General features: G+C 52.2%; 2 protein-coding genes across 4 annotated transcripts in view; both read right to left on the bottom strand.

The window, feature by feature from the left end:
* The window catches only part of LOC107544212 (F-box/WD repeat-containing protein 12), a 30,378-nt gene extending 25,753 nt beyond the window's left edge, over positions 1–4,625 (bottom strand). Inside the window, exons 1-2 of the mRNA XM_087822532.1 lie at positions 4,536–4,625; positions 806–843 (exon numbers count right to left, since the gene is read on the bottom strand). Coding sequence (XP_087678658.1) covers positions 806–843; positions 4,536–4,625 — 128 coding nt within the window. The remainder of the gene's footprint in view (positions 1–805; positions 844–4,535) is intronic.
* Positions 4,626–7,129: 2,504 nt separating this feature from the next.
* On the bottom strand, positions 7,130–15,350 carry CDK20 (cyclin dependent kinase 20). Of its 3 annotated transcripts, none has more exons than XM_016222018.2 (8): positions 15,052–15,350; positions 14,537–14,650; positions 11,990–12,178; positions 11,675–11,796; positions 11,424–11,486; positions 10,600–10,723; positions 9,987–10,142; positions 7,130–8,719 (listed from the first exon to the last, which is right to left on the bottom strand). In XM_016222018.2, the coding sequence occupies exons 1-8, from the start codon at positions 15,124–15,126 to the stop codon at positions 8,522–8,524; spliced, it is 1,041 nt and encodes a 346-aa protein (XP_016077504.1). In that variant the 5' UTR covers positions 15,127–15,350; the 3' UTR covers positions 7,130–8,521. The 3 variants fall into 3 exon arrangements, with proteins under 3 accessions (XP_016077504.1, XP_087678659.1, XP_087678660.1); XM_087822533.1 differs by having other exon boundaries at positions 9,987–10,139; XM_087822534.1 differs by lacking the exon at positions 11,990–12,178.
* Positions 15,351–15,704: the final 354 nt, after the last annotated feature.

The raw sequence follows: 15,704 nt of genomic DNA, 5'->3' as shown, positions 1-15,704 counted from the left end.
TGACTAAAGAGACTGACATCATTTTTCTAAACATTAGCAATAAAAAATGAAAGCAACAAAACCAATAATGTTACGTGATAATGAAAACTAGATATGGTAAGACTGGCATTGCAGAATTATAAAATACCTCAATGAAATGTTATCCTAAAATTAAAACCATCAAGCAAAGATTCCCTCCATGTTTGGAAGAGCTTTCATGTGTGAACAGCTGTTTTCCATCACAAGTAATTAAAACTAAGCATAGGTCCTAGTTGATAGTCAAGGATATAGTCTGTCCTATATTCAGCAAGAGGTAGAAGATCTGACACTTACATCTTGAGGCAAAAGGAAAGATGTCAGGTTCCAAAGGAGAAATGAATAGGAAAGAAAAATTTAATAATTTAATGATTAAAATATTTATTTTCAACTTTTTTTTGAAATTTATTTAAGTTCTAATATCATACATGCTTATATAGCTATATTGCTACACCAGAGATGAAATAAAAGTGGTTTAGTTGTCAGTTGATTTGTCTCCTATCAGCCAGTTGTGTTCATTTGCTGTACATTTCTTCCCCTTAGCTTGGTACCCTTGCCTTCTATTAACCTCCAACTCAATTAATAAAATCTTTTACATTTCAGTATACTATAAAAAAGAGTCTTACACCCCCAATGAGAGAGCAGTTCCCTGCTGGTAGGGACTATCACTTCTTGTGTACTCAACAAAGCTAGAAACACAGTGAGTGCTCAAAAAATGTATCCAGAGCACCCGTCTCTACTTTTCGGGACACTGTCTTGACCACGTTTGGCTCTTCCTTCATTCACTCACCTCCACAATTCCTTGGTCCCTGAAACCTCATTCCAGACCTAGAACAAGAGGGGAGAGAACAGAATAGCTGTTCAGTCACCATGCAGTTAGCACCCAGGCTGCCAGGCCCTGTGAAGGGGACAGACAGCTAAGTCAGTCCCAGTCCCAGTGCCTGCACTCAAGAAAACTCCTCCTGGGGCATATTCAAATAAAAACCACCAAATAAAGAGTGAGAAAGGAGAGAATGACCAATTCAATGGGGCCAAGGAGCTCAGAAATGATTGCTGATCGAGTCCTAAAGGATGGGTCATTGTACCCTAAAAGAATGGCTGAAGCACTCCAGGGAGAGACAGAACCACTTGTGCAAAGATTCAAAAGAGTGAGAGACAGTGAGTAATTTGCCTTAATTAGAACATAAAGTTCTGGGAAAAGGAGCTGGAGACTGGCTCACACCACTTTCCAGAAGTCATAATGGCAAAAACAGTGAGAGGCTCCTTGAGAATTGTGAATGGAGGAGTGGTGGGTCAAACAGTGTTTTAGGAAAATCACTCTGGCTGCTGGGAGAAGGCAAGATTGGAAATGAGGGCAGAGCAGCAGGTTGTAAGATTGCTGTGATGGAGCAAATTAAGGCACTGGCCCCAGCAATGTCCTAGAGATGCCAAGATGGTGGAATGGAACAGCTGACAAGGAGAGGGCTCTGTATGGGCCCTGCTCTACAAACTGCCCTCAGAAGAAGCACTTGGAAGAGGCTCAGGTGGCACCTGCAAGGCCCTCACCTGATTCTGGAACTTCCTGGCCTCCGCCACCCTGGACTCTGTAGTCTACACAGCTTCAGTGGGAATCACTGGAGATTTCTGTGGCCCAGTCCCACTGAGGTCCTATCCCAGATACGTGGCTTTCCAGGCCCTGGCAGACATAATGACCATCCTACCTGAGCCCAGGCTCCCATTTCCATAGCCCTCGCTCACCTAGATCAAAGTTTCTCAGCCCTTAAGAAGTTTTTTTGGCCCTGACTGGGTGGTTCCGCTGGTTGGAGCATTACAACCAAAAGGTTGCAGGTTCAGTTCCCAGTCAGGGTACATACCTAGGTTTCACGTTTAATCCTGGGTCAGGGCATGTATGCGAGGTAACCAATGTTTCTCACATTGATGTTTCTCTCTCTCTAAAGAAAATAAAAACATAGCCTCAGGCCCTAGCTGGTTTGGCTCAGTGGTTAGAGCGTTGGCCTGCGGACTGAAGGGTCCTGGGTTTGATTCCAGTGAAGGGCATGTACCTCTGTTGCAGGCTCAATCCCCTAGCCCAGGTTGGGGTGCATGCAGGAGGCAACCAATCGACGTGTCTCTTTCACAGAGATGTTTCTTTCTCTCTCCTTTCCACTCTCTCTGAAAAGCAATGGAGCCCAGCCTGCATGGCTCAGAGGTTGAGCATCAACCTATGATCCAAGAGGTTTGATACCTGGTCAGGGCATATACCTGGGTTGCGGGCTTGATCCCTAGCACGGTGCATGCAAGAGGCAGCCGATCAATGTCTCTCACCATTGATGTTTCTCTCTCTCTCCCTCTTTTTTCCTCTCTGAAATCAATAAGATTTTTTTTAAAAAGCAATGGAAAAAATATCCTCAGGTGAGAAATTTAAAAAATAATATTAATTAAAAAATAAAAAACATATCTTCGGGTAAGGATTAAAAGAACACACACCTATTTGGCAGGTAGGAATGTAATGTTTATATTTTGCAAAATCAAACCAGCCAAAAAAATTTATTCATTTCCTTTTTCTACAGTTCCCAGTTCAAAACACAACTGAGATCTTATTTCCCACATATAGAATTATAATGTGTAATGTAACCTGCAAAATAGGTCCTACCCACCTTTAAGGATCCCTCTGAACCTGGCCTTAACCATACACCCTGAGGCAGGGATTACTGAACTCATTGTACCTAACAGGGGATGTAGGACCTGGAGAAGTTCTTGCTATAAAAAGGTATTAAGAACTACCCCTTTCAGACTATACTGTGATCCTAGGTCAATCCCCACCTGCTGCTGTGGAAGCAGCCAGGGATCCAATTCCATCTCCGTGCAGGGCTACCTGGATGACCATGGACAATGTACCCACTGAGGTACTTTGGTAAAAATGGGGATGAAAACCCAGAATTTTACTTGATACATTTAAAATTATAATTACAGAACTCAGGGAATTATGTTTATTAATCTTTTTGTAAAAATAATAAATTATTTTAAAATTTATTCAACAAATACTTATTGAGAGTGTGGTAGGCAGTTAGGCAGACATGAGCAGGTACAAAAGGTCACCAGGGTGGAAAGCCCCAGGTGCCTAGCAACAGACAATTGTAGGGTGGGACCTCATCCCCAGGGTGACCTTTCCTCCCTTAGCATATCGCTGGTCTTGTGGTTTGGAACCCCTGACCTTTCCGCCCTAGAGATAACACCTAGGCCTCAGTTGTAGTTCAGCTCCAGGCCCAGAAAAGCAGCAAAACCAGATGAGCGACACCAACACTAACTTTAGGACCAGCTGCACTAACTAATACCCCCTGCCCTGGTGCTGACGAAAAAGTCAGTGGCAACCACAACCCTGAAAGGATGTGCCTGGAAAGCTGCTGAATATTCTAATGAGTTCTTCCCCTGGGACCTCCCCCAAAATCTCTACCCTTAAAATCCTCAGGACAGCTGGCCAGGTATGGCTCAGCTGTTGAGCACTGACCTAAGATCCAGGAGATCTTGGTTTGTATGCCCAGGTTTCCAGCTCATCCCTAGTCGGGTGCGTGCCGGAGACAAACGATCAATGACGAATCTCTCATCATTGATGTTTCAACTCTCTCTCCCTCTCCTTTCCTCTCTCTGAAATCAATAAAGAAATATTTTTTTAAAAAGAAAAAAAACCCTTAGGATAGTGGACTCAGTGCACTCTCCTTCTGGGGAGCACCTAGAGCCTTTCCCTTCCTCACTTCTAAGCTCCAAGGGCCGGTCCTTTGCTTCTGCTTACAAATTACTTCTACTTCTGTGATTTTCTAAATAAATGTTCTCTTATAATAGCTCAGGTCTTGGCTCTGAATTCTTTCCCAGCCAGAACTCAAGTACAGAGGTGGCTGAACCCAGGTCCCGTCTGACCCCACCAGTCTAACACCTGGTGCCGCTCTCACCAAGGATGCTAGAGACACAGTGATGTAAAAGACGAAATCCCTGTTCTTAGGAATGGGGGGGGGCACACAGTCATTAAACAAATACACCCTACAAACAAGCACGTATCACTGTGCTGAGTCCCAGGCAGGGAGAGCTGAGTGTGCCTGTCTAAGGGGAGGAAGCCCAGACGAGACTAACGCACTCAACGGGAACTCGGCACGGCCAGGACACCGAGGGGCCCGCAGCGGCTGCGGCAAACAGGTCCCACCCGGCGGAGAGCGCGGGGCGTGGCTGCCCAGGCTGACCAGCGAGGGAAAAGGGCGGAGTTAGAAACGCTCCCTAAACTAATCTCTGGAGTGAACCCCGATGGGAGGGCGCGCCCATCTAGTTGCGAGAGCGGGGGGCGTTCTGGAAGCCGGGGCGCGGGGCTGCAGAGCGACCCCTCCAGCGGCCAATGCAGTAGCCACCTTGAGGGCCGCGAGCGCCCTCCGCCGGTCACGGGTCCAAGGCCGCCGAAAGCTCGTCCAGGTGGGGACACAGGCCCAGAGCAGAAGGGCAGCCTCGGACACTCAGTGGCCATGTCCCCAGCCCTGCCTCCATCCGGGGCGCACTACCTTGTCCACCTGGGCGGCACACAGCAGGTCACGGGCCTCCAGGAAGGAGAAGACGTGCAGCAGCTCGTGCACACCCAGCTGCGGCCCCATGGCTTCCGCCGTCCCAGGCTCGCCACGCCTTCTCTGCGCTTCCGCCCTGCGGGCCAATCCCCTCCCATCCCACCGCGTTTCCGCCCCGCGGGCCAATCCCCGCCCAGCCCGCTGAGTCTCTGCCCCCGCAGGCCAATCCCCGCCCAGTCCGGTGCTCTTCGGCCACGCCTCCCGCTGCGCTTAAGGCCCATCTTGTAGCCCAGGAGCTCCGCTTCCCCCTGGCCTTGGGTTTGCCTGACCTCACCCTTGGACTTCCCCTTTGCCCTGACCCTTGTCCCGACATGTCCCAGGCCCTCGCCCTTGCACTGACCCTCGCACTAGACCGCACAGGCATCTCTGGAGCCCTTGCTGTGGTGCTGGTCCTGCCCCTTGGTCTCGCCCCTTATCAGTATGCGTCCAGTCCTGCATCCCAACCTCACCTCTCCCCTCTAAACCTGACCTTTGACTTGGACCTCTCACCTGGTTCATCCCTGGCCTTCACCATGACCATGGTCCTGCCGTTTCCCTTTATCCTGATCCTTTCTCAACCTGGCCCTAATCATCACCTTAGTCCTAACTAGTTTGTCATCCACCCCCAGCCTCTCCTTCCCTCACCTAACCCTGATCCTGACAGTCACCCTGAACTTCACCCTGCCCCTAACCCTCACCTTCACAATGACCCTCAGCCACACTCTTACGTTGGCACTGGCACTTGCACAGATCCTAGCCCTAACTAAACCTCGTGCCTTCCTCACCATGGCACCTAACCTGGTCCTCACCTTGCCTCGGGCCCTGACTCTGACCCTCACTCTGGACTTGGTCCTGGCCCTGGCCAAGTTCAGATTAATTAGTGTAAGGGTGAGGGTCATGATCAAGTTCGTCAGAGCAGGTCAGCATCACAGGATGAAGATAAGGTCAGGGACAGAGTAATAAGGGTCAGAAATCAGAGTGAGGGTGAGTGTCTAGTTCAGGTTAAAGATCTGGATGAGAGAAGTCAGTGTATCAGGTTCCTGGTTAAAATCAGTGTAAGGAAAATTTCAGGGCCAGGATTATGTTTAAGATCAACTTTAAGATCAATGTGAGAGACATGATCAAGGTCAGGATCAGGGTCAGGTTGAGGATCCATTAGAGAATCAGTGAGAGAATAAAGGGCAGGGTGGTTACTGTTAGGGTGAGGTAAGATTGAGAGTTGCACTCAGGTTGACAGTGAATGTCCAATTCTGTGTACAATTCAAGGTCAAGGTTGGGGTGAGGTTGATATTCAGGGTTAGGGCCAGGTTCAGGGTCCAGATCAATGTGAGGATAGGCTGTCAAATCCAAGTCAGCTCAAGGTGAGCATGATGTTCACTGCCAAGATCAATTAAGTCAACATGGGGTTTGTTTTGTATTGCTACTGGAAAGAGTTAAGACCTCCCACCTCCACTTCTCTCTTGCATATACACCCACCTGGATAATCCAAGATACTCCTTCCATGTCAATGTCTGTACCCTCAGTCACATCTGCAAAGCCCTTTTGCTATGTAAGGCAACATATTCATAGGTTAATACATGGACATCTTTGTGGGTGGGCATTATTTCCCCTTCCAGTTAAAGTCAGGTTCAAGGTCAAGGATGGGTCAAGATGTGGGCAATGACCAGGCTGAGGATGATGGTCACCATGATGATAGTCATTGTCAGTGTGAAGTTTGATTTCAGGATCAAAGTCCAGGTCAGGTTCACAACCAAGTGTGAGTACAGGTTCTGCTCAAAAATGAGGATCAAGGTCAGTGCGAAATTGAGGTCTGGGGTAATGTCAGTGTTGGGATCAGGGTTGTGGTAAGGTTTGGAGTGCAGGCTAGTTTCAGCTTAAGTGTGCTGTGGTTCAAAGTCAGGCTCTAGTCCAGTGTTAGGGTGGGTCACTATGATGGTCCTTGTTAAGATGAGGATTCAGTCTAGGGGTAGAGTGAAGTTGAGGGTCAGATTAAGGGTGATGAGAGTCTTATTCATGATAGTGTTGAATTATGACCAGTGTAACAAATTGTCAGTGAAGGGTAAATCAAGGTCAGGATAAGTATGACAGCCACGTTAGTGGTCAGCATCAGGATCAGGGTCATGATGAGCATCAAAGTATGCATGTCAATTAGAGGGCATGTGTTATGTTCTATGTCAAGTGGGTTCAGAGTTATGGTGACGGTCAAGGTCAATGCCAAGATCAGATCAGGAATAGGTAGGTAAGGGTCTGCCAAAGAATTGGGTGTGAGTGAGTGTATGTCAGGTTCGGGGTGATGAATAAGGGTCAGGTTCAGAGTCAGGCTTAAGGACAGGGTGAAGGTCAAGGTCAGGGTGGGTTAAGGTTTAGGGTCTTATGTGAGTGGGGCTAATTGAGGGTCAATGGTCAAGGGTGTGAATATAAGCTCCCATTTATGTGGAGGTGAGAGCTACCAGAAATTGAGCTAGACTGGAGCTTAGAGTCTAAAGATGTGGCTAGAGAAACCGGCAGACGCCAGATCCTGAAAACATCTTTATAGACATACAAGACAGTCAGACTTTCCCCTGAAAGCAAAAACTGGAGTTTATTTTGTTTTGAATTCCCTCTAAAAGCAGTGACTGTGGCAGTGTTAGTCAACTCTGTCCTCAGGGCTTACAGAAGTTTATTCACATGGATCACAGAATGAATATTTCAGAATAAAAGATTACTAAGGATAAATCTCTCTACTGTGTGTTTTTATCTATACTTGAACCAACACCATCTCAATTATTACAACCCTATGATAAGTCTTTGTATCAAATAGGCTAAGTCCTTCCATCATTTTTCTTTTTCTTTTTTAAATATATCTTTATTGATTTCAGAGAGAGGAAAGGAGAGAGAGAGAGAGAAATAGAAGCATCAATGATGAGAGACTCATTGATCGGCTGCCTCCTGCACACCCCAGGCTGGGGATCGAGTCCGCAACCTGGGCATGTGCCCTGACCAGGAGTCAAACCCCGATCGCCTGGATCCTAGGTCGATGATCAACCGCTGAGCCACGCCCGGCCGGGCCTTCCATCATTTCTCGTTTCTGCCCCCTCCCCTCAACCCTTTTATTTCCATATATATTTTATAATTGTCTTATCGAGCTATTAAATAAGAAAAACAAGAGCCAGATGGAATTGCATTGGGATTTACTGAATTAACAAATGAGTTTCAGGAATGCCTGTCCCCTTATTTCCTTGGTATCTCTAAGGAAGATGGCACATCTGGCTCTGGCTCACCCTTCTCCGAAGGGTAGAGATGTTTGTAAACCCGGTTAAAGTGTCTAGTTGATAACCTAAGCCACACCTGGGCCTGGACTTTTGCCACATCACCTCCAAATGGGAGCTCTGTCATATAAAGCCCCTAGGAAGCCCCAAGACTAGAATAGCCATCAATGGGGCCACTTTCCCAGTGACCACAGAGAAGCGAGGACCAAGAGATGATGCCACCTCAGCCACTTCCCTCGATAGGAATGAAAAAAAGGCAGGAACGGAAAGAACTACTTGGGGGGTTTTTATAATAAATCTCAAAACTGAACTAGTGTTTAATATCGCTGAGAACAAAGCAAACCAAACCTCCCTTCTCACTTGGGTTTCCGAATTGAGGACATTTTACTCTGTGCTCCCACAGATGGCTCTACCAGAACCATTCCTGACCAGAAAGGTAGTGCCAGGAGAAGCAGCACCACGGCCAGCACGGCAGTGGGCTCACCATCTCTTTCTGATGGGAAAGTGAGCAGCACAGACGGGAGGCCAAGGGCACAGCCTCGGGTCTCCTCTGCTGGAGCTGGACATCCTCATCGCATGGCTGGGACAGGACCAGGCATGGTGCGAGCCCAGTGTGGTCACGGTGTGGCCATGGAGGAAGGTAGGCTGGAGCAGAACAAGAGGCCCTGGAAACAGGCAGGTGGGACCTGGTCCAGCGTCTCAGCCCTCTGGGATGAAGGGCCGAATCAGCTCTGGGTTCAACAGTAACTCTTCGAGGGGCCGGTCTACGTGGAAGTCGTGGACGTTGGGGGGCCCCGGGTGGGCCTTGGGGGCCAGTCCCCCCGGGCGCTGGGGAATTGGCAGCTCCGAAGGGTGGGCAGGCAGGGGAGCTGTGAAGAAGTATTGGTGCAGGAGGGCCTGGGGGTGGCAAGCAAAAGACCAGTCACCTCCCTGTTCCAATCTGAGCTCACTTCCCTGAGGGGTAGACCAAGTGCAGCCCTGCAGAGGCTCATTCCTTCATCTGCTCATCTGCCTCGCTCTGGAGTGCTGATTGAGCACTGCTCTAGAGGCTGTGGGTGCAGCAGTGCACAGAACCTTCCATGTGACCAGGAGTAGGGGACAATAAACAACATAAAATAGTAAGATAGTCAGTGCATCAGAAGGCTAGTGCTGGAGAGGTGGCAGGCCTGAAGTGGTAAGGAGGCCCCCTGGGAGGTGGCACTTGATCAAAGACAGGAGAGGTGAGCAAGTGAGGCCCAGGGACAGAAGTGCACAGACTCCAGGACATGGAGGGAGCCCAGGGGCCGGAGGGGGACAGGAACAGGCAGGGTCACAGAGGTGAGAGCCATAAGTGTGTGATACCTGTGGGCCATTAGGACCTGGGCTTCTCCTCAGGGAGCTACGGAGGGCCCTGCAGAGGAGGGTGGGCTGGCCTGTCTGGACAAGGTCATGCTCTCTGCCAGGTGGGAGGAGACACTGAATGAGCAGGAGCAGACTGGGAAGCAGTGAGGGCAGCTTAGACTGGAGGCAGCAGCAGCAGGGGGCTGAGAAGTGGTATGCTGGGCTCAGTATGCTTTGAGGCACTGTGGACATGGCGCTCACCAGGTGCATGCATGAACACATGCTGCTGGTGCCAAGGGTGGGGAGGGGCGTGGTACCCCCCACAGAAACCCTGACACCACTGGCCCAAGGTCCTCTCTTTGTTCCCTGCCTCCCTGCCACAACCCGTCCTCCTAGGTCCTCCTCTCCGGGCCCCTGCTCATCACCTCTCATGAGGAAACACCTCCTGTCCCTAAACCTGTCCTCCTCCAGGAAGCCTCCGACCCCCACAGCCTGGATGCCCTGCCTCAGCACAGGGCAGAGACCCCATGGGTACGGGGCCATGACTGCTTGTTCACTCTGGGCCAAGGCCCAGGATAGTACCTGGCATATGCCAATGCTCAGTAAATACTTGCTGAAGGAATGAAGGGATGAAGGAGCAAGTCACCAGAAGCAGAGGTGCTGTCTTCTGTGAAGTGGGCACGCCCTCCTAACAGGCAACCCTTTCCTGCCCACAGCCCCTCTGGGATCTGCTCAAGAGAGACACAGTGACTCCGAGCCCCCCATCACACCTTCTAAGGGACCTTGACCTCCTGAGTCACATGAGCATGAACGAAGAGGATCAGGGCAATGGGGGCCACCCTACCTGAGAGGCTGCAATACGCTGGCGTGGAGGGTAGAGGAGGAACTGCCCAAGCAGGTCCAAGGCCTGGGGAGAGGCATCCGGCAGCACCTCTCCTAGGGGCACAGGCGCCTGCTCCTCGAAGGAGATCTTGTTATAGTCCGGCAGCTCCGTGATCTCCTGAGAATGGGGCACCTCAGCACCAGCACTGCCAGCCAGCTCCCTCTGTCGTCAGTCCTCGCTCCCAGTCACCCACCTGCTCAGGCTTAGTGGCTGCTGATCCATGTGCCCCACATCCATGTGCCCCACTCTCACCCCATCACTCACGTCTTCACACACTCACTCAGTCCTTCAGTCCTTCATGCCCCCACCCTCTAGGGCACCTGCTCCAAACCCAGCTTGGTGAGAACTGCAGTGTGCTAGGGGTAGGCAGGAAGGGACAGTGGACAGGACCTGGCCTTCCTGCCTCCAGCACAGTAGGGAGGGAGGAGCCCCAGAACTGGGCCAGGACTGTGGTCTGTGATTTCAGGGAGGCATGGGGCCACAAGAGAGAAAGTACAGGAGATGGGAGTCACCAGCTATTGGGGGAATGGAGGATACCTCCCCCAACCCCTCCCCACAGAGGGCCCCTGCAAACCGGCCAGATTTGAGGGCTGGGGGTGCCCAAGATGCGAAGTACACAGCAAAGCTGTTCGATGTCGTTCTCCCCTGGGAAAAGCGGGGACCCATTCAACAGCTCCCCCAGGATGCAGCCCACAGCCCTGTGGATACAGAACCCAAACAGCTCACAGACTCACACCACAGACACCGATCTCCCCACTCCAGCACCTACCTCTCAGTGCACACACAAGTCACCTAGAGGGCTCACAGACAAGAATATCGAGCCCCCAGCAATCAAAGACTTCAAGCCTAGAGCACAGAGTATATCCCCCTTTTCAGGCCTCAACTCTGGAACACAACAACCACTCAATGGTTCTGAGACTTCTCAGAGCTTCATACTCTGGGACACACAGCCCCTTCCTCACATTCTGGGGCACAACTCCAAAACAGCCACCAAATCTCAAATTCTTACATGTGCACATGCCTAAGTAAAGGCTCAGAGCCTTCATATCCAAGGACCCAGGCCTCTGGATTGCTCAGGGACATTGCATCCTGGGTTATAATCCCCTGCACAGTAGCTAGATGCACCACTCCCAGACCATCTCCCCCACCCCAACCCAGAAGCTTCCCACTGGGACAACCACTTGGATCCCATCTAACTGCCACCCAGCTCCAAAATGTCATGGGGAGGAACACTGATCCTAAACTCTTCAGTTACCCTAACTGGGGAAGACACCCCAAGGCAACCTAGAGCTCCCAGCAAGAAAATACCCCTACACAGCTTAGAGATCCCAATGCCCAGGAGGAAAAGGTGACTCCACAACCCACATTCTCCACTTGCCCAGCCCACAGGAGTCTCACCACAGGTCGACCCCCTGGTCATACTGGCGGGCACCGTACAGAAGCTCGGGGGCTCGGTACCACCTGTAAGAGGAGGGCAGGTGGTCACAGCCAAGTCACCAGTCTGACAGGAGGCTGTCCCTAAAGGTCACCCTGGCCCCCATACCAGCCTCACGAGCAATATCTGGAGAGGCCCAGAAGCATCTTTTCCCCAGTGAGAGCATTAGAGCCTGTCTATTACTAGGTCCTGCCTGGGAACCAACCCTCCCTACCTGGTGGCCACCTGGTGCGTGTAGAGGCGGCTGCCATCTGGGGAAAAGACCCGGGCCAGGCCAAAGTCCGCTATCTTGAGCTGGCCTGAGGCACTGATGAGCAGGTTGGCTGGTTTCAGGTCCTGAGAGTACCAAAGGAGGCATCAGTTCCTCCAGCATTCCCAGAGGACCTTGGGGGCTTGGAAGGCCCCACCCCCTGCAGAACCACACCCCAGAGGGCTTACCCCCAGGCCCACCCCCTCAGTCACCCTCTCTGGCCAAGTCTTCTTCAAGGGCTGGCCCTTGGGCCACACCCCAACCCATGCTGGGACTGACCCGATGCACGATGTTATTGGCATGGCAGAAGGAGACACCTTTAAGCAGCATCTGCAGGTAGCTCTTGACTTGTGCCTGAGCAAGTGGCCTCTGGGTGTGGCGCACCACCTCAGCCAGATCTGACAGCATGAACTCGAAGGCCAGCACAAAGCCTGACCCATGTGGAAATACGGCCTTCAGCTGCACCACCTGCAGACAGGGCATCCTGTCAGTCCCCAGACTCATGGCTCAGACTCTCCCTGGGACCCCCAGTCCTTGCCGCTGCAGAGGACGAAGCAGACAGAGGAGGTGATATAAGATCTTAACACGGAACCAAGAAGCTGGGTGCCCTCTTGTTGCTCCTGTCTCCTGAGAGAAAACAGGCCTCCACTCTAATACTCCACTCACACTCAGGGAAAAGGTCTAAGGAAGGCCACTTAGGGCAATGTCTGGTTCCCCCACCCAGCCCACAAACTAGAAAATCAACTAACTCACACACACACACACACACACACACACACACACACACACACACACAGGAGCTCAAGTCTCCTCCCATTTCCTCTAGGGCCATTAAATCCCAGCACCAAGAAAAGGGACTGGTGATCACAACTGCCCAGCACTGTGACAGCTGGAGACACATCGTATGTACTTTCGGAGGACCCATGGGGTCACAGGGTTTGGGCTGCACAGAAGTGAGCAAGAGCAAGGGTTGGTGGGTCCTAAAGGACCTTAAGGAGCTCAAAGTACAGGGAGACAGACTACTGACAAAGGATTGAACAAACCTACAGGGTACATCCAGGTTCTAATGAGGACAGAAGAGAAAGAATAGGGTGGCGCTGATTATACAGGGAGCTGAAAAGGAGCTCTGTGCATGGGGACAACAAGCACAAAATCCCGAGGCAAGAACAGAGAGGAGGCTGGAGGGATGGACATGTGCATGTGGAGTCATTTAGGGGAAGGCTGTCTGCTCTCTTCTGCACTCCAGAGCCTACACAGTGCCTACACAGTGGGAGAGACACTTAAGAAGTTGTGTTTGAATGAATGAAAAGAGGCTGGAGGTGGGCGGGAGCAGATGGTGACAATGCTCTCAGTGTGAAGACAGCCACTGGGAATGGACAACTTCATGTACATTTTTTTACTCTGGGCAGGGGCAGCAGTGGGAAGGGTGCTGTAGTTGTTCTGGTGAAAGGTGACAGTGGCCTGGAGCAGGGCGAAATCTGGAGTGTTTTAAAGATAGAACCTCAGGTCTGCTGATCCACAGGATGCAGGACCTCGTCACTAGCTTCCTTATGGGTCCTCCACCTCTGCCACACTGGGGCTATCAGCCAGCCCTTTTACTTTTCTCAAAAAACAAGTGACCTTATTGCTGGGCACTGGAAAAAGAGAGAAACTGGCCCTCGCCTGGCTCTTGAGAAGTTAAGTGTGGTGAGGGAGATGGACAGAAGCTACAGGGCCCAGCTGGTGTGGTTTGTGCTGTGGCAGGACTGGGAGGGGCTGTGGATCAGAATCAAAATTCTGATTTTGAAGCAAGTACACAATCAATTTACAGACCAAAACACACACATACATTCAGATAATACACAAAATTATTTTTTTAAAAAACAACAAAAGTAAAATTCTACCACCTACTCAACCTTAGAGGATATTCCCCCAGACTTTACAACAGATACGGCACAAAGACACACATTCACAGATACATAATGTTTTCATACAAAACCAGGATGAAACAGTTTTAGAGCATGCCTTTGACACCCAATATATCATGGATATCTCCAGAGATTAAGGAACAAATCTGAGTATCTCTCACCTAAGGTCAACCCATCTTTGTCACTCCCCAAGGAATTTGAGCACATTCTCTACTCCTGACATGGACAAGAGAGAGAGCCATAGAAAGGATGAGGCTGGGGTATAATGTGTCCCTCTTTATGTTCCCACAGCCCCTCCCAGTCCTGCCACAGCACAAACCACACCAGCTGGGCCCTGTAGCTTCTGTCCATCTCCCTCACCACCCTCAACTTCTCAAGAGCCAGGCGAGGGCCAGTTTCTCTCTTTTGCCAGTGCCCAGCACAGGGTAGGGCCTACAGGAGGCCACAAGGTTAAAACATCCAGATCCCTCAATCAGACCTGGAACAAAACCGCCACAGACAACCTGAATGCCTATGAGCTGGGGGCTGGCCCTGCTCCCCTGGCCTGAGAGAGGGAGATTCTGAAACCTCCTTTGCAGTGTAGCAGAGAAAACTCAGAACAACGTAGGTAAAGCAGTTAGCCCACAGAACATAATAGGAGCTCAATAGGTGGCAGTTATCATTACCATTAGAAATCACTAAACAGTTTTAAGAAATAAGGCATAAGTTAGCAAATGAATGAATGAGTCCAGGAAGAAATAAGTGGCTGAACAAGAAAGTGAACGAGTGAGGAATGAAGTAATATGATGAATAAGTGAACAAGAAAGGGAGGAAGGGGTGGGGAGGCATGTGAGCGAGCAGAGTGGGTGTGGGCCCCCCCAGACTGGAAGTGAGTGGACAAGGGCGCGAGGAGTTTCCTCAGAACCCCAGCCTCACTCACATACTGATTGTCCTCGATCTCCTGCAGGGCCTTGATCTCCCGCAGGGCCTGGTTGGGGATGCCATCCTCCAGGCGCCGCAGGGCCACCTTCTTGAGGGCAACGATCTCTCCAGTCTGTGCAGGACAGAACGCAGACAGTGCTACCCCACCCCAGGCTGGGAAAGGTGGACGAGGGGATGAAAAACGCACCCTGAGTGGGATGCAGATGCCTGAGGCCCTCGTGAGGATGGAAAGTGCCCCCACCCCGTCCTGGAGGGAAATCACGGGCGGCCTGGGACCCAGAAGTCGCAGGGCTGGGCAAACAGCTCAGAAGCACCCGCTGCAGGCTCCTACGGGGCACACGTGGGACGCAGCTGGCCACAGCCTGGACACCCTCACCCCTTAAACGGGTTAAAGTGATGAGCATACACCACGAAGAGGAGGGAGGCCCGCGCAATGGCCCAAACCTGGGTTCGAAAAATGGATACATCTCAGACAGAAATGAAGGCCCGGAGGCTCCCGAGGGCAGGGCTCACCTCCACGTGCTTCGCCTTGAAGACAATGCCGTGCGCGCCCTCCCCGATGCGGCCCAGGATGCAGTACTGGTCCATCGCCCACCCCGCCTCCCGCGCCCGACGCGGCTGCCTAGCAACTGGGCGGCCTCCGAGCGTCGCGGGCCGGCAGCCAAGTGCAGCTGGGGACGGCGCGCGGGCCTCGTCTGTGCCTTCCGCTGGGACCCCGCCACCACGCCGCACGGCGCTTCATTTGGCAGCAGTCACCGCGAGGAGACAAAGCCCGCTCCCGAGCCCCGAGCCACGGCCGCAGCAGACTCTCATCTGCACCGCCCCAGCGTCACGTGAGGTGCGCGGGGCACGCCGGGAGGGCGGGGCCGCGGGGCCTGGGGGCGGGGCCGCGTCCCTGGAGGGCGGGCCGCGTCCCGGAAGGGCGGGGCCACGGGGCCTGGAGGCGGGGCCGTGTCCCGGGAGGGCGGGGCCGCGGGGTCTGGGGGCGGGGCCTGGGCGGGGCCGCATTCCCGGGAGGGCGGGGCCGCGGGGCCTGGGGCGGGGCCTGGGGCGGGGCCGCATCCCCGGAGGGCGGGGCCGCGGGGCCTGGGGCGGGGCCGCATTCCCGGGAGGGCGGGGCCGCGGGGCCTGGAGGGCGGGCCGCGGGCCTGGAGGTTTAGGAGACT

The sequence above is a fragment of the Miniopterus natalensis genome, chromosome 12 (assembly GCF_054644295.1).
Source record: "Miniopterus natalensis isolate mMinNat1 chromosome 12, mMinNat1.hap1, whole genome shotgun sequence".
NCBI lineage: Eukaryota > Metazoa > Chordata > Mammalia > Chiroptera > Miniopteridae > Miniopterus > Miniopterus natalensis.
Note: the sequence above shows the minus strand (reverse complement) of the source record. Positions and strands in the feature narration are given on the sequence as shown.